A 22,804-nucleotide genomic window follows, 5' to 3' on the forward strand; every position below is an offset into this window, starting at 1 on the left:
ATGAGGGCATCCTGTCCCCTTCCTCTGCCGTTCCTGAAAGCACAACAGAGATAGAGAGAGTACTCGAACTCGAACTCGAATGTTTTATTAGATGAAAGGTTTAAGTCTAAAGTTTCTTTGCACCATACTTTACGAAAAGGCAGCTTGAGGGAAAACATAATGAAATGAGGAAGACAAAAACAAACTGAGAAGAAGAAGAAAAGGAGAGAGGAGGAGGTGGGGTGGGAAGAGGGGGCGAGTAATAAACAAAAAGACATACATGCAGCCACGGTGAGATAAACAGACAGACAGACAGAAAATCAGAGCGACAGACAAACACACAGACAGACAGACACATGGTGGCTGACAAGAAAACGCCAGCTCTAAATGAGCAAAGTGTTGGCCCACCAGAAGATGCTCTTCTCACATCAAGTGCCTGCGTGTGAAGATCTACCCAGTAGAAAAAAAATATTTGAACAACAACAGCAAAAACAAAAGCAACAGCAGCGTAACCCCCATCCCAACCTCCACCACCAAATTTGCTGTCACTGAGACGGTGTTGCAAAAGCCATAATCTCTCTGGCATCTGCTACTGTAAACATAGGCTTCTGGATATGGATCAATACATCGATAGGAACCACTTCTGGGAGAAATATGTCGATGTCTGGGGCAAAGCAAACAACAACAACAACAATAACCAAAACACACACACACACACACACACACACACACACACAGATACACAAACACGCACGCGCACGCACGCATGCACACACACACACACACACACACACACACACACACACGCGCGCGCGCGCGCGCGCGCGCGCAAACATAAAAGAACAAGAGGAAACAAACAGAAAACTAGGGCCGCCAGAGCAAACAACAACAACAACAACAACACACACACACACACACACACACACACACACACACACACAGACACGCACGCACGCATGCACGCACACTCACGCACTGACACACGCGCGCGCGCGCGCAAACATAAAAAAACAAGAGGAAACAAACAGAAAACGCTACATTACAACATTGAAACAGTCATACATTAGCTATGATTGTCATCACTGAAGATGATTTCAGTTCAGGGATGTGAGTCATATATATATATATCGCAAGTTGGTATATGATCGGCTGTTATGTGAGCACCACAGATGCAAGAAACATTACTGACATATTCTGTCTTAAAACAATTCATTTTCCATCTGCAGATTAGAGAAATGATTTGCCTCTTATGAAAATCATTATGGTAATGTTTTCCCACTGATGAAGCCATACATTTTCTGTATATTCTTATGAAACTCCGAGTTACCGGTGTGTTTTTCTTCAAGCCGAAATTTTGACCATTGGACTTTTTCTACCATGGTGTAACATTCCTGTAGTGAAAGCGAAATATTTAAATCTAACTCCTTCATGGAACTTCTAGCTCCTTTTTTAGACGGCAAAAATCATCAACTCTTTCATGATAGTAAAAACCGCAATGAGAAGGAATCCAGCAAAGGTTATGTAAGAACCTCTTTGTAAGAGTTCGTGAATCAAATCAGTGGTTGATTTCAATAATGAGTTCATACCTAACCGTTTCTTTTATCACATCCCTGAACTGAAATCATCTTCAGTGTTGACGATCTTCAGCAGTCCATTGCTAATGTATGACTTTTTCAACTCCTTGTTAAATAGTCCACTTGGTTCACTGTTATAGTTGTTAGTTTTTTTTATTAGAAATATGTTATATTGTTATGCTTTTCTTTCTTTCTTTCTCTTTTTTAAACAAAACTAAACTCAATCATTTTCTATATGTAACACACACACACACACACACACACACACACACACACACACACACACACACACACACACACACACACACACACACACACACACACACACACACACACACACACACATCTTGCTGAACGACTTACCCCAACATTTATCAAAAGACGTGATCCTAGTGCAATACGCATATGATATATGTATGTGGATGAATGTAACTATGAACAGAAATACATCAAAAAGGGCATTAAACTATATCAAGAAAACATGCCAAAGAGAAATAGATAAATTAAATAAGTATATTATCGACAATGGTCTTACATTATCAGCAGAAAAAACTCATGCTTTTTAACAATGGTAATAATCCAGAAGAGTTACCAACATTTAAAATTGAAAATGAGCCCATTCAGTACAGAGATATGATAGAATTTTTAGGCTTAATGCTTACTTCAAAACTAGCTTGGAATGCCCGTATTGAATATATAATAACAAAAGCAAGAAAATGTTTAAACTTGCTCAAAGTTATAAGTAAACAGTACTGGGGACAAGACACAACGATATTGAAACATTTATCATCATCACTTATTCGATCCAAACTATCGTATGGACAAGAAGTCTTTTTCAATGCTTCAAAGTATTTGTTAAAGAAACTTCAAAGCATTGACTGTAAAGCATATAGACTTGCCCTTGGCGTACCTTTCCACGCCGCAGCATCAACCCTCGGAACATATAAAGAAATAGGAAAATTACCTTTGGATGAATACCGAAACCTGGCATGTGCTAAATACGTATTGAGAAGCTCAACAACTGAAAATTTTACATCGGAGGAAGTAAGAATTACATCAGAAATCAACTTCCCAAAAAGAGCTAAAACGATATCTTATCTAACACCAATTGGCACGTTTGTGTCAAACCTTTTCCAAAAGTCCGAAATTAATCCAGATTATGTAGACACGCAGAAAACAGTAAGTCCATGCCCCATTTGGGAGATGAGTAAAGCACAGTTTGATGTCAATCATACTGACACTGCAAAAAAAGAAAATCCAAATATCATGGCAACAGAAGTCCGATTACACCTTCAGAATAGACTGATACCGTGACCACTTACATATTTACACAGACGGCTCACTCCTAGACAATGGCCAAGCAGGTTCAGCTTTCGTTATACCCAAACTGAAAACTGAACGATCATACCATATTAGTAAAGATCGGTCAATATTCACAGCTGAACTTATCGCTGTTCTTATGGCTTTAAATTATATTCTTGATCTTCCAGTTTGCCTTCTACAAGTCTTATTTTGTGTTGATTCAAAATCTGTATTATATGCTTTAAACTCATCAGATAGTAAGAACAAATCCAAAATGATAATAGAAATAAGTCACATTGTACATCTATTGAATCTGAGAGGAACACATGTAACTTTTTGTTGGGTTCCTTCTCACCTTGATCTCCTATATAATGAATGGGCTGACAGGGCTGCAAGAAAAGGTGCAAAACACCAACAGGGAACTACAGACCTTTATGTGCCTTTGTCTGTACAAGAGGGGTACCCGGCTTACTAGAAAAAGCATCACAGTGGAGCAAAGTCAGGGAAGTATACCAGCAAAATGGCAAAGTTTTAAATAAAAGTATACGAAATAATATTCAACAACCGGAATCTATCAATCAATCAAATACATTCAGTAATTTATTCAGATTAAAGCAAATTCAGGCATTATCAAACAGGATAAAGCTGAACTGACGCTTTTATAACAAAGTTCAGCAGAGATGTTAAATGCATATGTGGAGAATCTATTTCTAGCAAACACATACTCTTTGAATGTCAGAGTCTGAAATCGTTTTCAAGTTACCAAACTTCTCGGAAAATTCTTTTCGGAATGCATTTTTGACAATTTCAAGACTGTGTTATCTGCTATCAGTGCAGAAGGTTTGCTGCATAGTCCAATTGGACATTTGTTATAGTTGTTACAGTTGTTTGATGTTAGCCTTTCCTTCTATGTTGTGCCTATGTCTAGCCTTTTAATGTTTTATTTTTTCCAATGCTCTGACGGTATCTTTCCCCACCACACACACCGTGACAAACATGCGCACACCCACGGTGACACGCACACACACACACACACACACACACACACACACACACACCATTCTTCACCCTCTGCCCAATACCGTCCCCCCCACCACGCCCCGCCCTCCTCCCCCCCCCCCCCCACTGCCCCCCCCCCCCCCCCCACCCCAACCCCCACCTCTCTAATATCACTAAATGTGGAAGACGTTGAACTGAAGACTACTACTACTACTAGTACACACACACACACACACACATACACACATACGCGCACGCGCACGCGCGCGCGCACACACACACACACTTTCACTTACTCGCATGCGTACACAGTAATTTCCCCGCCCCCTCCACCCACTCGATTTTTTTCCAACCCTCGTCTAATATCACTTTCAGTGAGAAGACTGACAAACTAAAGAACGAACACAGAGTTTCCCGAAGAGCTATTGTGGATCCCAAGATCGAAGTAACTCTTGTGCCAAAGAAACCGAAAAAGGTTTCAGCGATGGCGTCGGTAGAACAAAGCACAGAGATGGAAAAATCATCTGACTCCGCTCCGTTGTCCCATTCTGCTTCTCAGAATTCGGTAAGTCGATCTTTTGTACAATGGTTGTTAGAAGGAGAAGAAGCAAGTCTGTTGATTAAGTTCAGAACACGATACGTACAATTTTTTCGATGTAGATATCGTAAAATCGAAAGCCGGGTTTTATGTGTCTGATATACTGCACACGCCGATTTGGTCAGTGAAGGAGTCTTTCAAATCAATGGTATTTGGTATCAGAAGACAAAAAAAGACAAGTTACTACATTTACAAAATGCAAAATTGAAGTAGTGTACACATGGATTTTGCGTTTCAGTGTTAACGACAGATTCCACCCTATGCATTCCTCAGCAAAAATTGGCTGGAGCCCATGTTAATTTTCTAACCGTTTGGCTTCGCTGCGTTTGCAGGCGGTTTCGCTTTCAGTTTTGAGATCTCTCAGTCTCACCACTTCCTCTGACCCTCCCCCCTTCCATGGCAGGAGTTTGAGTCCCATAAGCTTACAACATCAATACCTATACCGTTGCCAAACACACACTGCTGGCAATGTTATTGATATTTGTTATTCGATTGAACCAGTCATTTCAGTTGCACGAGGATAATGGATGGCCATTATTACTGCGGAAGTACAGCTACAAGGATGGGGTAGTCCCGCAAGGCCTGACCAGTGCATTGGGTTACGCAAAGATTTAGGCTTCTGCCCCATTTTCCAAAGTGATTTTTTTACAACTTTTTTTTTTCTTTCTTTTCCTGTTCATTTTTTTCTCAGCAGATTTGGTGTAGCATTCATATTGATCACTTTGCATCTTTTGGCACCTTGAAACTGAAACTGCACTGTACAAGAATAGTTCTGTTTATATTGTGTTATAGTTTGCCGGCAGTGTCACCTGCACCACCCACACTGTGTCACCATTCCCTCTCCATCCCTTCACCTTCCTTTTCTTTTCTCCCTCCCTGTTCCGTCCAGTCCAAAGTCCAGCCTTTGAGGTCGCACTGACATTGTCCCAAACCCCTACTCTCCTTCCCCTACCCACCCCAGTCCTCCTCCTTGCCAGTCACAGAGCCCAGCTGTGTTTGCTGTATGGTGTAACTAGTTTGCCAGCCCGGCAACTTATGCTAATGCGAGAACATTTCCCATATAGAGGTCAGTCTCTTAAGGTGGCCCAACTTCCCCTTCCCTCTGTTTCCTTTCTCGGGATTCACGCTTTGTTATCTACCCGCTAAGTGAGGGAAATACCGGCATATATCTTTTGAGTCTCTCCCCCCCCCCCCCCAAACCCCCCTCCCTTCTGTTCCGTTACAGATATTTTGTTCTGATTTCTGGCATAAATGATATTGCAGTGATATGTCAGTGTATTGTCAGTTGTTGACTGACTGTGGAAGCAATGCAAACGTTGAGAGATGAGAAGCTATGGAGATGGTATGTGTATAGCAGGTGTGTCTAGTATTTTGGTTTTGCTACCCATAATGTAGGTTTTAATGTATTTTTGATGTATTACTTACTTGTTTTATATAGTACGTGGTGTCGGTTGAATGTGAAATGAACAGATCAACAGGTTAACACTGTGTCAGTGTGTGTTGAGGATTTTTGGTTTAAACATTTTTTAATATCAAGAAATAGGGTGCAGTACAGCCTTCAATTAATAAGACTTGAGCAACAACAAGCATGGGCTTATAGAGGATTTTTCGTGTGTGTGCACATGGGGTTAACAGCAAGTGTTGTGGAACATACGTTTGACTTGTTGGTAGTTGTGATATGTAGGAGTTGTGCTATGTGTCAGTGGTTTACTTTGTTCTGACTAAGTGGGTAAGCACATTGTGATGTGATTAATGAGTGAGTAAACAGTGAGAGCACTGAGGGTCAGTGTTATGTTGTTGCACATAGTTTGTTGTTTACCAGAGATATGTTGGAAGTAATGATTTCCATACATGTACTTGTGTCAGTGGGGCACTTTGTGAAAGCTTGTATATGATATGATAAGAGTTACATTACAATAAAATTTAGTATTTGAACATTTTAACACACTGACTTTAAAATCATTGAATACTCTTGAAGCATGCATGTCTTTGATTTTGAAGAATGGTATTGTTCTGTTACGTTTTTTGTTATTTTATTTTGAATAATTGAATACTCTTCAGGTATGTATGTCTTTGAAGACTGATATTGTTCTATGATATTTATTGTAATTCTGTCATTAGTAAAAGTATCTGTATCTTGTTGTGTGTGTAGCTGATGGAGGCGGGCCAAGCCCAGAGCCACATGCACGATGTGCGTGTGCCAGAGTTGGTGTATAACATTGACGAAGAGACCAGGATGGGACCAGAAAACAACAACGACGGTGTCAATACCCTTAGCACAGAGAGTCCTGCTAAGGAACGGGAAGGTAAGAGTCAAAAAGACGTTTTATTGACTGCAATTGAGAGTTAAACTGAAAGGATGAACAGATCTGTTTGTTATGAATTTCACAATGTCTTACACATATTTGAATTAAAAAAAAAATAGAGGGTTATTGTTTTTGTTGTGATTATTGATATGATTTTATAAATTCATACATTACATTTCATTTTGTATCTTGGCAGGTTTTACAGTTTGGTTTATCATCACCTTCTGTTTTACAGCATTTAAAAACGAGATGCTTCAGTGATTTTAAAATGAAAATGTTTGAATAGTTGAAAGGTTTATGATCAGAAGTAAACTCCTGTGTGTTACCACTTCCCCTTTCTTCCTTTCCTCTGAAATAGAGTATTTATCACTTTCTTCATCTATTTAGACATCGCTAGTTGCATGTTAACGTTCTGTCTTCAGAGGTATTTGTTTCATTTTTTCTTTTTTTTCAATTCAAGGTAAGGCAGTGGAACCCAAGGCTGCTCCTAAGGAAGAACCCCCAACAGCCAATCCTGCCGCTGTCAACACATTCTCTGCTCTGTCTTTTATTGCGTCCCAGTACGCGGAGAGTGACAATTCTTCCCCCCGTTCTTCAGACTCCCCAGCAGGGATGCAAGAGGAAGGTTGTGGTGGTGTGGGTCCTGAACCTCCAGAGGCCACAGGCAACAGCTCTGATGGGTTCGATACTTCTTCACTCATGTTGGCTCAGGATGCTCCAGGTGTTTCATTACACACTCAGGCCCAGCGTGATGTTGATACGCCTTCAGTCACAGCGGATCGAGGTGGTGTTGATAAATCAGTTGTTCAGGGTGATGTTGATAAATCGTCAGTTACAGCTGTTCAGGGTGGTGTTGATACAGTTCAGGGTGCTGGTGAGAAATCATCAGTCACACCGGCCCAGGGTGCTGTCGATTCATCGCTTACGCAAGCCAAGGGCAGTGTTTCATGTGAACAATTCGCTGGCGTTCAGGTAAAAGAGGAAAAAATTTGCTCAGAGAAAGTGGGTCCGTGGGGGTGATGCTGCCACACAGCCCTCAGCACCAAGTCCTCCACAAGTCAGTCAGGTAGAACTGTCAGCGTCTGAGGTAAAAGTGAGCAAAGATGGAGATGTGAAGATGGATGTTGATCAGTCTAAGCTGATTTCAGATGAACGCCTTGAAAAGAAAACAGGCTTAGACAAAGATGCCAGTGTAAACAATGATGTGATGGATGTAGACATGGAAGAAAATGTGTTGACTGATGCAGATGTGAAGACATTGCCAAAGGAAGAAAACATTACAGAGAAGGTTGAACCTGCAGGTGAAAATGTCATAAAAGGTGTCACCAATGATGTTGTAAAGACCGTCAATGAGGATGTGAGTGATGATGTCAAAGTTCTCAGTAATAAAGATGTCAAACAAGAACTTCCTGCTGACAAAAGTGTCTTGTCTACACATCCTGAACCTATGGAAATATCAGAACCCATGGAAACCAGTGATGTGAAAGAGCAACAAAGCCATGTTGAAAATGAGATGATGTCCAAAGGCATAGACCTGACCAGTGAGAAGGAAGCTGTGGATCCCGTTCAGCTGGTCAAAGAAGGATCTGGAGAACCCAAACCAGCACCAAACACAGACTCTGTCCTTCCCACAGAAAGTAAGCAGCTTCCGGTTGTAGAGACAGTTGCATTCTCAGGTCAAAAACCACCACCAGAAAGAGAACCGGCAGTGTCTGTGTCTGAAGATTTGAAATCGGAATCCAAAGTGGCACCGACAATAGGCTCTGGCATGTGTGAAGATTCCAAACCTGAGGCCCCAGACATGGACATTGTTATGTGTGATGAACCCAAACAGGCACCCAGTACAGACAGTGCTGTGGCTGACCATCCTAAGTTGGTACGCAATGCAGAGTCAGTTGTCTCCAACATGGATTCGATCATGTCTGAAGATTCCAAGCTGGCACCAAACATGGATTCGGTCATGTCCGATGATTCCAAGCTGTTGTCCAACCTAGACTCCATGCTGAGCAGTGGACTGGATGAGTCGGAAGACACTTTCTTTGCAGTGAAAGGTCCCAGTGCTGTTGTCCCATTTGGAGAAAATGCCAACAGTAGCATGCCAATCATGGAAGGCAAATCACTGCTGGAGGGAGAGAACTCCAACTTCAGCTTTGTGGATGAGTCCTCGCAGTCCAACTCCATGGCTGAAAAACCATCACGTCCAAAGCGGGCCAGGCGAAGCAGCATTTCTGACATTCAAGACTCCAAGAATGAAATGGAGGATGGGTATGTGTAGTATTTTATTGCAAACTTCTGATGTTACTCAGAATAATTTAGACTGAAATTACATTTGATTTTAGAAAAGAAATACAGTCAGATAGCTTAAAGTGATGTTATGATAATGATGATACAGAAAAAGCAATACACATAAAAATGAATCTGCAAAGATGGGTGATGACTATCACACACACCGACATGCATGCATGTGATATTCAGATGAGTTCTTCATCTTCCTACAAAATCTTTTTTTTATATTTTTATATTAACACTCATTTTGACTGTTATCCAAGCAGCTTTACTTCTAGATCCATCTTTGAGATCTCTGAGCGACACATATTTAAATTCACATTTAAAAACATATCTTAAGTGTTCATACAAAAAATGAATGTTTGAGCGTTTTTTTTTTTTTTTACTCCACAGAGTTTGACTCAAGATTGACCATGGCAGACAAACATGGATAGATGGTTATGCATACCCAGTACACCATGTTCCATTCAAAACTAACAAACACTCATAGTCATAGTGATTTGCCTGACAGTTCATGATAATTGATATGTGGCTTGAAGTAGACTGACCTGATGGCTCCTGTTTGGACATAGTTGTACAGATTCAAATACATGTCAGTTTCACAATGAATTCAAGACAGCAGTTAGTTGGGTTGTTTTTTTTTCTTTTTCTATAAATGAAATTGAAAAGCCATAATATTTTTTTGTTTTTTTCTATGAATAAAATTGAAAAGCCATTTCAGACAGGTTTTTTTAAATTCCTGGTGCTGAAAGATAGAGTTTATGATCATGACCCCAAAGTGGAACAAAATGCTCACAGCAGACTATTGGCAGAAACTAACATAAAGAGAACTTGTGCAGGCTGCATATCTTCCCAGCCGAGCGTGTGTTTGAGTACCAGTGGCCCCAGGACGGAGGAGAGTGGTACCTGCTTCAAGAGCAGATCAGTGAATACCTTGGAGTCCTGTCCTTCAAACGGAAATATCCAGGTGAGTGTGACAGAATGAGATATATTGTGTGATAATCAATGCAGAAATTGATCATACGATCAGTTAATTTGAATAGTTGTTTGCTGTTCTGAAATGTAAAGTTCAGAAATATTAAAGGGTTACATGCTACAATTCAAACTGGTTTTTTCCCATTATGTATTTATGATGAAAAATGTCTTATGTGCTGCCACAAAGGGTTTGTCATATTGGGTTTGTTTGGTGTGGCAGATTCACTTAGTTTACTCTTTCCTTATTTTTTCCCTTCTTTTATATGGAAGTTCTAAAAATCTCCATTCCTTTCCATTGAACACACATGCTTCTTTTTGACTCACTTATGTAAACAAAGTGAGTCTATGTTGTAACATGGTGTTCGGTTGTCTGTGTGTCTGTGGTAAACTTTAACATTGCCATTTTCTGTGGAAATACTTTGTCTGCCAATAGCAGATTTGGCCTTATTTCCATTTAGTAGGAAAAAAAGATCTTCACAGTCATACCAATAATAGGTTGTATCGTACGTCTCCTGAATTTAGCCATATTTCCGAATCATTGACAGTTTATTTCGTTGATGTTTGTTCCGGATTCTGAAAACCACTGTTACCCCTTTGCAGCTACCCGATTGTCTGGTGAGAAGACGCCATGACCTCGTTTTTCTTGTTCGCAATTAAAAGCAAAGAAATACAAATTCTGGACAGAACACGTACAGTGTTTACTGCATATGAATATTCTGAAGTGGACACTGAATTAACTAGAATGAATAGAAAAGAAAATTTGAATCAACCGTTTCACTGAGTTAAGGTCAGCGTCGTTGACATGGCACTGGTCAGTGCTGCAGATCTTGACAAAACATGTTGCAAAGCCTGACGCGATGACCAAGTCTCTTTTACTGCCGAATGAAAAGAATGTCTTAATCATTGACGTGTTTACTGCATATGAATGTTTTAAAGTAGATACTGAATTAACTAGAATGAACAGAAAAAAGAAATTGAATGGATGGTGTCGTAGTTTCTCAGTGAGTGGAAAGACAAGCTTGTCGAACTCGGATCTCTGCAGATCTATAAAAACAGACATATTATTTAAGTGTTTTTGAGGTGATGGGAATCAATGTCTCTTTTATCTCGGATTTGAAAGAAATTTTTAAGTGCCTGAGATATACCAGAATAATATGATTTAAATGGTGTTATCATTTCGTTGCCATTGTCAATTTATTCTGCTAAAAGAACATGCTCATATAATAATGTTTGAACATCAGCATTCAACCCGTGTTAGCGCAGTGGATAAAACCACTCATTCTCGACCCAAACATCCATAGTTCAAATCTGCATTGAAGCCTTTTTTTTTTTCTTTTTTTTTTAAGTGAAGCTGTATATAATTATAGTAGTGAATAGAGAACACATTTCAACAAACTAATTTTCAGTTTTTATAAGTTTTTATTTTATTTTATTTTTTCTTTAAGTGTGTATCACAAGTGAGTCTTGAAGGCCTTGCCTTTCTTGTTATGCAATATGGTATTGAGTGTACAAAATGCATGCAGTCAGTCATTGTTGTGCAAGGACATAATGACACACACCTTCATGTGGAAAGAAGTTGAGAAGTTGCGAAGCTTTAACCTGTGACAGACTTAAGATGACAGTTAACTTAATTACAGTTGTTTTTACCTCCATTTCTGTTTCCAGATCTGACACGAAGAACTTGTGACAAACTGGAAAAGGAGTTCCTGAGAGAGAAAGGGGTGGTGACAGAAACCCAGAGTGACCTTGGTGAGTGATTTCTCTGTTGTGTTTATAAACTGCATTCTTTGTCTCTTGCATGGTGTAGTTTTTGTCTGTAATTGAAATTCCCATTGCTGTTTTTTACGTATACCTGTGGTACTCGGTAGGCTCTCAAGGCCCTGACCAGCATGTTAGATGTATGCTTCTTTCTCTCTCTTTTTTTTTTTTTTCAAGCAGATGTGGTGAAGCTTATATCAGTCAGACTACACGTTTTGATGCCTCGTTGAAACTGAAAGTGAAAGTGAAATGTAAATTTATTGAATGCTTCCATCGCCATATTGACAAAAGCATCAGAGCACTTTGTCCTTGGCTAATTTCAATTGTTTAGGGGGTACAGATCTTTTCATTATATACAAATCACTGGAATAGTATTTTTCGTTGAGGCTGCAGTTAATTTTTTTCCTGTCAGTGTGAGGTCAAAGGAACTCGATCAACAACATTCTTCAGCAAAGTTATGAAAGGTATGAACACAAAAATCAGGAAGTCATGATTGTGTTTGTATTTTGATGGTTATAAATGCTGTTCTGTCCAACACACAAAAATATGAATACAACAACAAAAACTAAATGCTTTTGTCTGTCTTTTGATCATTTTATATTAAAACGCTGTTTAAACCAACACAAAATGTCTGAACAGCCCATGGGAGGGAAGTGTGTGTGGTAATGTGTTTTGCTTGTTCTGTTACCTGGTCTGTCAGTTACAGGTAGGGGGCGGGGGCATGCTGGAAGTGGGTGTAGAGGAAACCCAATATTTTATCTTGGAACTTTCACTTCAGATGAAAGCTTCAAGCTGAAATATTGTGTACAGTGTGTACAGTTTGTTTGTGTTGTAGTATTGTTTAATACAGTTTGTGGATGTGTGTGTGTTTGAGGGTATGTATAATGTTTATGTTTTGAACAACATGATTGTAGAGGAAAACAACATACCTGCACCTGATTGTTGTGTTTAATACAGTTGTAAATATTTTAGCACCATGTCTACCCATAAAATATAGACTTGAATTTTCTCTCAGTGTGTGTGTGTGTGTGTGTGTGTGTGTGTGTGTGTGTGTGTGTGTGTGTGTGTTTCTAAAAATCTTAGTTATGTACCCATCTTTGGGAGTTATCTCATCCAGTCAACATTGAACATATGATAATTATATTCTCCATTCATTTTACTATAATAAAACATATATATATATATATATATATATATATATATATATGTGAGTTTTAGATGTTAGTGGGTTTTTTTGTGCAAATTACAAACAGTTCCAGGAGTCTAAGGGTGAAAACTCTGAAGTCTGAGCTTCAAAATCAGTTGGCTATGTGGAAAAAAGGTTTAACATTTCTTAAATAGTAAGTTGTTTAAAAAAATATTTTAAGTTTAAAAAAAAGTTTGAGAAGGTATTCTTGTGACCAAACCAATGTAGGTGCATAATTCTAATGACAAAAAAAAAAAGAAAAAAAAAGGTATTCATGCACATTTTGTAATGGTTCTCAAGAATCTCTAATTTGTTAATATCAACATTTGTATTTCTGAAGTTAAGGAGTGTTTGGGAACTTGGACTTATTTTTTCTTGGGGGCATGATGAAAGTATGCTAATTTTCAGCAAATGATGGTGTTTGCAGCCAATGTAATGAGCACCACACATAACCAGAAATGCTTTCTTGCATGTGCGCTTCCATTCTTTATAATGAAAAACTACAGGTAAATGTTTGGCTGAAACAACATTGGTTTTTCAAATGCGTTTTCGAATCTGTTCATGGTGCGTGTGTGTCTGAAACAGCCATTAGTGTCTTTAGTATTGGATTAACTAGATTTAAATCATTTTTAATTTTAATTTTTAAACACTTTATGAAAACATAGCTGTTTTTATTTATATATATTAATTATTATGGAGTGGTCCTGAACTATTTGTGAAGTCTGTAGCATTGACAAGGAAGACAAACAAAGCCCTGCACAGTTGGGCTGATTCTCATCAGCTGTTCTCTCTCGTCTCAATCAGCAGGAAGTCAGATGGCTTGTACCATTTTGTGCTCACAGTGGTTAGTGTCCAATTTATATTCCTGATCAGAGTGGGTGGAGAGATCATTTTAGATGATGGATAGAGTCATTTATCGGCACAACAAATAAATACGAGTTTAAGTAGGTAAAGCAGACTTAATCTTTTACTGGAGTTGAGTCCATGTCCAATTAATGAGTAATATCCCTGGTCAAAGTGGGTGGATTGATGATTTAAGGTATTTGCAGTATTTCGGTATAAAGTCTATAACTGTATAAGCCTATTTTGATATCATCATGGGGCTTCTGTTCGGATAAAAAAAAACAACAACAACAACAAACCTTTGTTGACAGGATGCAAAAAAAGTAAATACCTTTTCTGACCGCAAAAGAGCACCTGGAATTTTTGTGTGGAAAAGAAAATGTATTTTAGCATGACTCTGAAACAAACCACATCCCTGTGAAATATTTTAAAGTGCTTGGTTTTACTGTGTATAATAGTCTTTCATTTGACCCACAAGTCTCATGTGACACAAATAATGTCACTGTCCAGAGCTAGAAACTCCCAGATAAAGTTTAGCTGTCCTGGGGAGAATTAGATGAAAAACTCCTCAGAGTCCTCCCTAGTTGCCCACCCCTACACTTCACCCCATGGAGAAACCTGGATTTTACTCCTCCGTCCACCTCACACCCCCACCCCACTATCTTGAATGGGGTAGTCTGGGTACTTGTCTTTCAGATGAGAAGATAAAACAGGTCCTGTGTGCAGCATGCTTTTAGCACACAAAACTAACCCTCAGCACAAAGAGAATTGTCTGGCTAAATTCTGCAGAAGAGTCAGAAAAATGCACTTTGATAGCATGTAATCTATTATCATAATATCAACATCATACAATGACAGTGAAAGTATGAAGCAGCATAAAAAGAGACTGGAAAAGGAAATCACAAAAGAAATAAAAGACTTACACTGTGCTGCAGTATGTTGTCCCTGATGGGAGCAGCCCATGTTTTTTTGTCACTCGGAGGAATCTGTTGTGACAAGGAAGGTCTCCATACAAAACAGTATAAAGCAAAACAATACAAATTTTGTAAGGCATGCAATGTGGAAACAAAGACCACAATTTGAAAAACAACAAAAAACAAAACAAAACATAAACAACAAACGAAAAACAAAAAAAACAAACAAAACAAAAACAAATAAATGTTCTTTTTTGATGGAGAAATGAGAAAATGCAGAAACGGCTCTTACCTTGATATTTCAGCAACCTCTTAGAAACAAAACACAAGTTGGATTTCTTACAGCAGAGTCTTGCTTTCCTCGATCTTTCTTGCAAACTCAGGGGAAAACAAAACATCAGCAGGGGTTTCTTGTTGTTGTTGCTGTTTTTCTTTTCGTCTCCATACAACAGAAGCGCTAAGGAGAGAGATGCTTACGCTGAGCACTGTCCAGGAAATACTGAGGTCTCAGTGTGCAATCGCCTTTTATTTACAGCCGTTGTGTGCATCCGTGACTGATTTGGGGTGGAGGCCAGCCTGCCGTGTGGCCTTTTGTTGCTAATAAGAACACAGCGGGGCTCAAGAAGGCCGATGGAGAGAGGCAAATATTTAACTCATTACGCCCAGCAGGTTGTGACAGCCTATTAATTTGGAAGTCAGGGCCGTGGCGTCGAGGTGTCATTTTGCCAGTGACCAGAGGACGATGTGACAGGGTGGCGTTTGGATGAAGATTTCTTCTTTTAAATTTTTTTTTTTTTTTTTTTCGAAGGGGGTGGGAGGGTGGTGGTAGTGGTTATTAATAAGAGAGTGGGTGGTATTTTCATGAAGATTAGAATTTTTTTTCTTTTTTCTTTTTTATTGTTTCGGTGGTTGTCATTAACTTGATGAAGGCAGATGACAGCATTTTGATGAACTAGTTTTTGGGGTTCATTTATTTCTATATTTGTTATGAATAAGATGGAAATGGCAAATTTTTTAAATAAAAGATATGTTTCTGTGTTTAGATAGTTTCTTGCAGACTTCCTGCAGTGGCGCTGAAAATTAAAAAAAAGTTTATAATTGGGGCAATACAATCAGTTTACATATTGTTGCTTGTATTTCTTAACTGGCCAAAAAAACAAACAAACAAAAAACAGCAACAAAACTTTCAACCAAAGTGGTCTTCTTTAAAGTTTAATCAATTAATCGGATTCTTTTGACTAAAATAGAGTTCTTTCCCAGTTTCATGTACAGAACTAGAAATTTTGAAATATTTAAAAGTGAGTTCAGTGAGCTTTTTATATCTGTATGTATATATATATATATTTTATTTTATTTTATTTTATTTTGCTACATGATTTAACAGATTTAACTCGTTGATCATAGTTGATAATTATTAAAAATGTAAGTAAAACAACATTTGCCTGGTTACAATACAGGCATGTGAAGCCGTGATGGAAGTGGTCGAATGACAGGAGCAGTGTGAGAGACACTCTCACACAGAGACAGAAAACATGCATACATCCTTGTATACAAGTGTGCAGATAGGCATGTATGCATACAAAACAAACTGACACACACACGCATGTGCTTGTGTGCGTGCACACACACACACACACACTCACACACCACATATACACCACATGCACACACACACCAAAAAAAACAACACAAACACCAGAAACAACAACAACAAAAAATAACACACCACACACACACACACCCCTCCACAAACACACACACACACACACACACACACACACACCCACATGTGTACTTTTCACACAAAAGCCTGACGTTGCATAGTTGAAGCCTTTTGCATCAACTCCAAACAACAGCAGCAGCACAAAGAGGTTGACAGGTTAGGGTGGGCCTGGGCCCCCCCATGCAGGGTTCATCAGCCCCAGTCCCTTCAGGCAACAAAAACAAGATTCCCTCCAGTCAGCAGGCAGTCCCCAGGGGAAAGAAGATGATGCTTGGCACATGATTGTCTCCCCTTCTCCTCCTCCTCCTCCCCCCCTCCTGGAACCCTGGTCACACTCCCCCACCCCCACTCCACCCCTCCATTTTCCACCCCACCCCAAACTCTGTTTCCCCCCCTGCCTGTCCATGTGGGCTTTGTGCCTCCAGGCACTGGCTCCTCCTCAGCAAGAGGAGGGGAGGGGGGTGTCTAATTAGTCGCTGCATTGTCACCTTGTGCTGGGCAGGGGCCTGGATTGAAGGAGGGTTGGGGGTTGGGGAGGAATGGTGGGCCAAGGGAAGGGTGGTGGTGGTGGACACTGGATACAGAGGCTAATTAAGTCGGCAGGTAAGAGAGGGGTTGTGATCAGCAGGGGTCTGGCGAAAAGACAGGTGAAGAATAGGAATAGGGTGGAGGGGGGTAGGGGGGGAGAGGAGGAGGTTGGTATTGGGGAGTTTCAGAATGGAGTTGCATTTAAGCTCCATACACCTTGGGAAGGATGGGGGGGGCGTGGGGGGTGGGCAGGACAGGGGGTTGTAATGAATATGTTTGTTTGTCTGACGGAGACTGGGTTTGGGGGATGGGTGTCTGATTGAAGGTTCAGGTTCTGAGGTGGCATACTTAGCTACTGGGGTTGTTTTGTGTGTGTGTGTGTGTGTGTGTGTGGTTTTTTTGTTTGTTTGTTGTTGTTTTTTTCTCTCTTCTTCGTCTTTATTTCTTCCCAAGTTTCTGTGTGGACAGAAAAGTATAAAAATACAAAATCAATATGTTGTGTGTTCTGCTTTGTTGTGACTCTTTGTTGGGGAGGGGTGGGGGGTTGGAGGAGGAAAGAAAAGATGAAGATGTTTTTCAGATGATTCACATTATTAAGATCAGTGTGTGTGTGTGTGTGTGTGTGTGTGTGTGTGATTTAAACATTGGATGCATAAAAGATGCCGGACACCAGAGACAATCATTAGGGAAGGTTTTGCATTACTCATTAACTGACATTAGTGTTAAACATAACATTAGATTTTTTAGAGGCATAGTTGCCTAATTTACAGATGTAGTCAAAGCGTATTACATGTATACAGTGCTGTAAGAGAAAAGTGCACTTTACAGATGTAGTGACAAATTTGACTTGACTGACACCAGTTACAGTTTCAGTGAGAGAAAATTTGCCTGACAGTAGGTGACCTAACTACACAGACAGAAATTTTTGCCAAACAGACATCCATGAAATTAGCTGACCTGGACTGAAATTTGCCCTGTCAGAATACTGTGAACATTTATAGACTCCCTGGATGAATATAATAATTTATTTTCTCAATAAAATGTTACAAGTACACATTTTACAAGTAAATCTGCAGACCTGTACATAATTATATGTATATGTATGTGTGTGTGGCAGGTCTGACAGCCATCAGGAGTGAGGAAGTGTATGACCTCATGATGAAGGACTACCCTGATAAGTACCATGTAAGTGTGTTATAGACTTAGAAAGGACTACCCTGATAAATACCATGTAAGTGTATTTTTGACTTTGAAAGTACTACCCTGAGTATCATGTAAGTGTGTCTTTGACTTGTAAAGGACTACTCTGATAACTAGTCTCAAAGGGCTACCCTGATAAGTACCATGGTAATCTTAGACTCCTAAAGAACTACCCTAATGATTATAATGTAACTGTCTGACTCATAAAGGACAACCCCAACAAGTATCGTGTAAGCGTGTCTTCGACACCTAAAATACTGCCCTGATAAATACCAAATATGTGATCTTATGCCAAAAGGACTACCGTGATAACTACCATGTAAGTGTCTTGAGACTCCTAAAGGATTACCCTTTGTGTGTCTTAGACTCCCTATCACCCACACCCCCTCACTCTCTCTTGCTCCCCTCGCTGCTCATCTCTTGTCATTCATTTTTCCTTGCTTCTGCCTTCCCCATCCTTTTCTAGCTGCCCCCTCCCCTTCCCTGACTTACGTTTGTTTTTGTTCATAAAGAGCTCACTCTCTGTTACTCTACCTTTCCTCAAGAACCTTTTCTTTACCACCCTTCCCTCAAGCAGTTTTTGTTTACCCATTCCTCGGTAACCTTCCTTTTACCCTTCTCTCAGTAATCTTCCTTTTACCCTTCCCTCAGTAACCTTTCCTTTACCCTTCCCACAATAACCGCTTCACCCTTCCCTCAGTAATCTCTTTACCCTTCTCTCAAGAACTTTCTCTTGACCCTTCTTTCTTGACCCTTCCGTCAAGAACCTTCTCTTGACCCTTCCATCAAGAACCTCTTTACCCTTCTCTCAAGAACCTTCTCTTGACCCTTCCTCTTGACCCTTCCCTCAAGAACCTTCTCTTGACCCTTCCGTCAAGAACCTCTTTACCCTTCTCTCAAGAACCTTCTCTTGACCCTACCCACAAGAACCTTCTATTGATCCTCTCCGCGAGAACCTTCTCCTTGGCCTGACCTTTCTCTTCCCTTGTCTCGTTTGTCTTCATTCTGTCTTTCTTCCTCTTTGGTCTTGCTTCTTTCCTGATCTTCTTCACTTCCTTTCTGTTTTTTTTTCCTCTTGCTCTTTCTTTCTTTCTTTCTTTCTTCCTATCTGTCTTCTGTCTAGGTATTTCTTTATTGACATTTTTAAAACTTGCTCTTTGTTTTTTTCTCTCTCTGTTCTGTTCATGCTTTTATCTGCCAGAATGGCACCAGACATGTCTGTTTTATTTGCAGTATTATATGACTGTGGTTTATGACTGTGGCTTTTGTCTTTGACAGGAATATGCCACTCTGCTGCATGAGCGGGAGAAACAGAAGATCAGTGACAAGCACAAAGAATATGAAGTGGTGAGTGGTGTTGTGCATGTTGTCATGGAAACGTGCTGTGAATTGTACAGACTACACAAAATAGTTTAAGGACGTTCATTAATTTATAGTCTGTTCATCTAAGATGATGGTATTTGACTGATAGTTTAAAGACCATTTCATGAAAATGGACATGTTTTCGTAAAATGCTAAAAAAAAAAAAAAAGAGAGATGATTTACATTATGCTGGCTGCATATGGTTGTACATTCTGGCCTCTCACTCAATATACTGATGGCTTTTTCAGGCAGATGTGCACATGCAAAAGCTTGAAAAATTAATATGAGTGAATGTCAATATAATGCAGTGCATGAATGTGAAACCTGCCCGTCATGTAAAGGCCTGCAGGGTTTTCATAGGTTTAGAGGTGTTGAAAAGATTGATAAAAAAAAGAGAACATGCTGCCCTTTTTTTCTTTTTTCTTTTTTTTGGTCTGTAAAAATCTTTTAAAACTTACCCCAATTTGTTGAAAAGAAAGGTTTGAATTTTTGCACTATTCCAGAAAACAAACCAAAAAAAGGATTCAAGCCTGGCTTGTCTCTGTTTGATGGAACAGATCAGCACACCTTGAAATCTGAAAAAAAAAGTCTTGGGGAAAATGAGAGAACCATTTCTATGGCTGGAAAAGTCTTGAAAATTTGTGTCGTGTTCCTTCGGGGTCCGGAAAAGTCTTTGAATTTTCATCCAAACCATTGACCAATACCACTAAACAAAGATCTTAATGCGTCAAAAAACCCCAAACAAAAACAAACAAAAAAACAGCATCAACAACAACAAAAAAAAAACCCCAGGCAAACAAAAAGTCATGAAAACTGAACACTTATACCAATACATCAACTGTCCTCTTTCATTGGTGGTCTTGGTTCAGCATAGCTTTGTTTTTGGTAAGGCAAATTTTCTGTCTGGTGTGAAAAAAACATCTGGAAAAAGTATGGAATTTTGTTTGTTTGTTTTGTCATGTCTGTGGGAACTCTAGAGTGTGAAAAAAGAAAATATAGAGCACAGAACACTGAAACAGTGACCTCCCCGTACCCCTATGTTTCTGCAGGCTCAGCCCAAGCTGGAGAAGAGCAAGATGGCAGACTACATGAAGAAAGCGGCCAAGTCAGCGGCGGAATACAACCGTCACCTGCTGCGAGAGCGGAAAGAGGAACGGCTGGCCTTCTTTGACCTGCAGACATTTGTGAGTGTGGTGGCCCTGTTCGCCGGCAGTGATGATCAGGATCGTTTTTGGTGAACATCAAATGCACAAAGTGTTTTTTGTGTTTTTTTTCTCATGTACATGCACTTGTGTGTAGATGAACACATGCATCAAACATGCACACACACACACACACACACACATACACACACATGCATGCATGCACACACACATGCTTGCACTCTCATTTCTCTTCTCATCAGCCCTCAATACAAATGCGAACACAGGAAATATTCATGAGTGCAGATACACAAGGGCATGTCTTGGAGGCTTTTAAAGTGGGAATCTTCAAAAAAGTCATGTATTGCCTATTTGCTTCTGATTGCTGCTTTCATTTATTGCAAACCATTATGTGTGTCATGTTCTCAGACAACAAATAGTATTAGGTAAGACATGCTCGTCAGTGACTTTGATGACACAGGTACTTCTACAGCGCCTATCCTCAGACAGAGTCCAAGCTATAAATGCGTTACAAACAGGCTGCCTGCTTGGGTAGAGCCAACTGACAGCTGCCATCAGGTGCTCATCATTCCTTTCCTGTGTCATTCAGTCAGGTTTCAGTTATGCACATACACATACTCGCACAGACATGTAACATGATTTATGTGTATGACCCTTTTAAAAAATGTTTTTAATTGATTTAAAAAAATTTTTTTTACAATGCTTATTTTTCAATACTGGTCTGAAAACATTGCGGCCATATGTTGGTCAGGCATCTGCTCTCCCCATTTTTTTTTTTTTTTTTTTTGTAAAGTGGACATGGCATTGTGTATATGGATCAGTCATGAATCTGGGGATGATAATTTAGTGGAAGGGCAAACATCCTCTGCACAGCCTATTCTGATTTGCCTTAAGGAGCTGTGGTGTTGTGTATATTGATCAATCTGCAATCTGGCGATGATAAATTAGGTGGAAGGGCAAATGTCCTCTGCACAGCCTATTCTGATTTGCCTTAACTCACTCGATACTGGGCTTTTTGTAATCACGTGTTCCTGTGGATACTGGGCGTTTGTATAGGTTTTTTAAAAAATCACCAAAAAATAATGACAAAACACAATGACTTGAAATTTTGAGACATGTTTATTGATAAATGGAATAAGCATGGTGCTAAGTTTCATAGCCCTTACTTTCATGGTTCATTTTTTGTAGCTGGAGTGATAAAACATAGTTTTTTTACAACAACGAAATTGAGGGTGGTTCCAAATGCATAGAAGGAAAATTTTCAGCATTGTTGAAAGAAGGGTTATTTTCCACATAAATCACTTTGAGAAACCCTGTAGAATGTAAAAAAATGGCTATTTGAGAGTTTCTGCATCATACAAATGAGCAAAAATAAATAACATGCAAGTGGCCAATTGGCAATTTGTCATACGGCATTCTTTAGTACATAAGGCATCAGCATGGTTTGAAAACAATTCATAAAAAAAAAAATAAAAGACACATGGTTTTGAAATTTGGAGACATTATTACAGATAAAGTGAATAAGAAGAGCACAATTTTTCAAAGCTCTTACTGTTATGGTTCACCTTTTGTAGCCAGAGATAAATAATATTACCTTTTTTACGATAACAAAATTGAGGGTGGTTGCACATCATAGTGATGAAATTCACAGCATTGTTGAAAGAAGGGTTATTTTCCACATAAATCACTTTGAGAAACCCTGTAGAATGTAAAAAAATGGCTATTTGAGAGTTTCTGCATCATACAAATGAGCAAAAATAAATAACATGCAAGTGGCCAATTGGCAATTTGTCATACGGCATTCTTTAGTACACAAGGCATCAGTATGGTTTGAAAACAATTCATTAAAAAAAAAATAAAAGACACATGATTTTGAAATTTGGAGACATTATTACAGATAAAGTGAATAAGAAGAGCACAATTTTTCAAAGCTCTTACTGTTATGGTTCACCTTTTGTAGCCAGAGATAAATAGGATTACCTTTTTTACGATAACAAAATTGAGGGTGGTTGCACATCATAGTGATGAAATTCACAGCATTGTTGAAAAAAGGGTTATTTTCCACATAAACTGCATTGTCAAACCCTGTAGAGTGTAAAAAAATGGCT

At 39.3% G+C, this 22,804-nt stretch overlaps 2 protein-coding genes across 2 annotated transcripts in view; both read left to right on the forward strand.

The window, feature by feature from the left end:
* The first annotated feature begins 4,328 nt into the window (after positions 1-4,328).
* LOC143281208 (uncharacterized) lies at positions 4,329-7,778 on the forward strand. The gene is made up of 3 exons (XM_076586282.1): positions 4,329-4,419; positions 6,605-6,758; positions 7,219-7,778. The coding sequence occupies exons 1-3, from the start codon at positions 4,339-4,341 to the stop codon at positions 7,776-7,778; spliced, it is 795 nt and encodes a 264-aa protein (XP_076442397.1). The 5' UTR covers positions 4,329-4,338.
* Positions 7,779-7,875: 97 nt separating this feature from the next.
* The window catches only part of LOC143281206 (uncharacterized), a 27,432-nt gene continuing 12,503 nt past the window's right edge, over positions 7,876-22,804 (forward strand). The window contains exons 1-6 of the mRNA XM_076586280.1: positions 7,876-9,023; positions 9,884-10,011; positions 11,685-11,768; positions 18,089-18,156; positions 19,450-19,518; positions 20,583-20,717. Coding sequence (XP_076442395.1) covers positions 7,876-9,023; positions 9,884-10,011; positions 11,685-11,768; positions 18,089-18,156; positions 19,450-19,518; positions 20,583-20,717 — 1,632 coding nt within the window. The remainder of the gene's footprint in view (positions 9,024-9,883; positions 10,012-11,684; positions 11,769-18,088; positions 18,157-19,449; positions 19,519-20,582; positions 20,718-22,804) is intronic.

The sequence above is a fragment of the Babylonia areolata genome, chromosome 4 (genome assembly GCF_041734735.1).
Source record: "Babylonia areolata isolate BAREFJ2019XMU chromosome 4, ASM4173473v1, whole genome shotgun sequence".
Classification (NCBI taxonomy): Eukaryota; Metazoa; Mollusca; class Gastropoda; order Neogastropoda; family Buccinidae; genus Babylonia; species Babylonia areolata.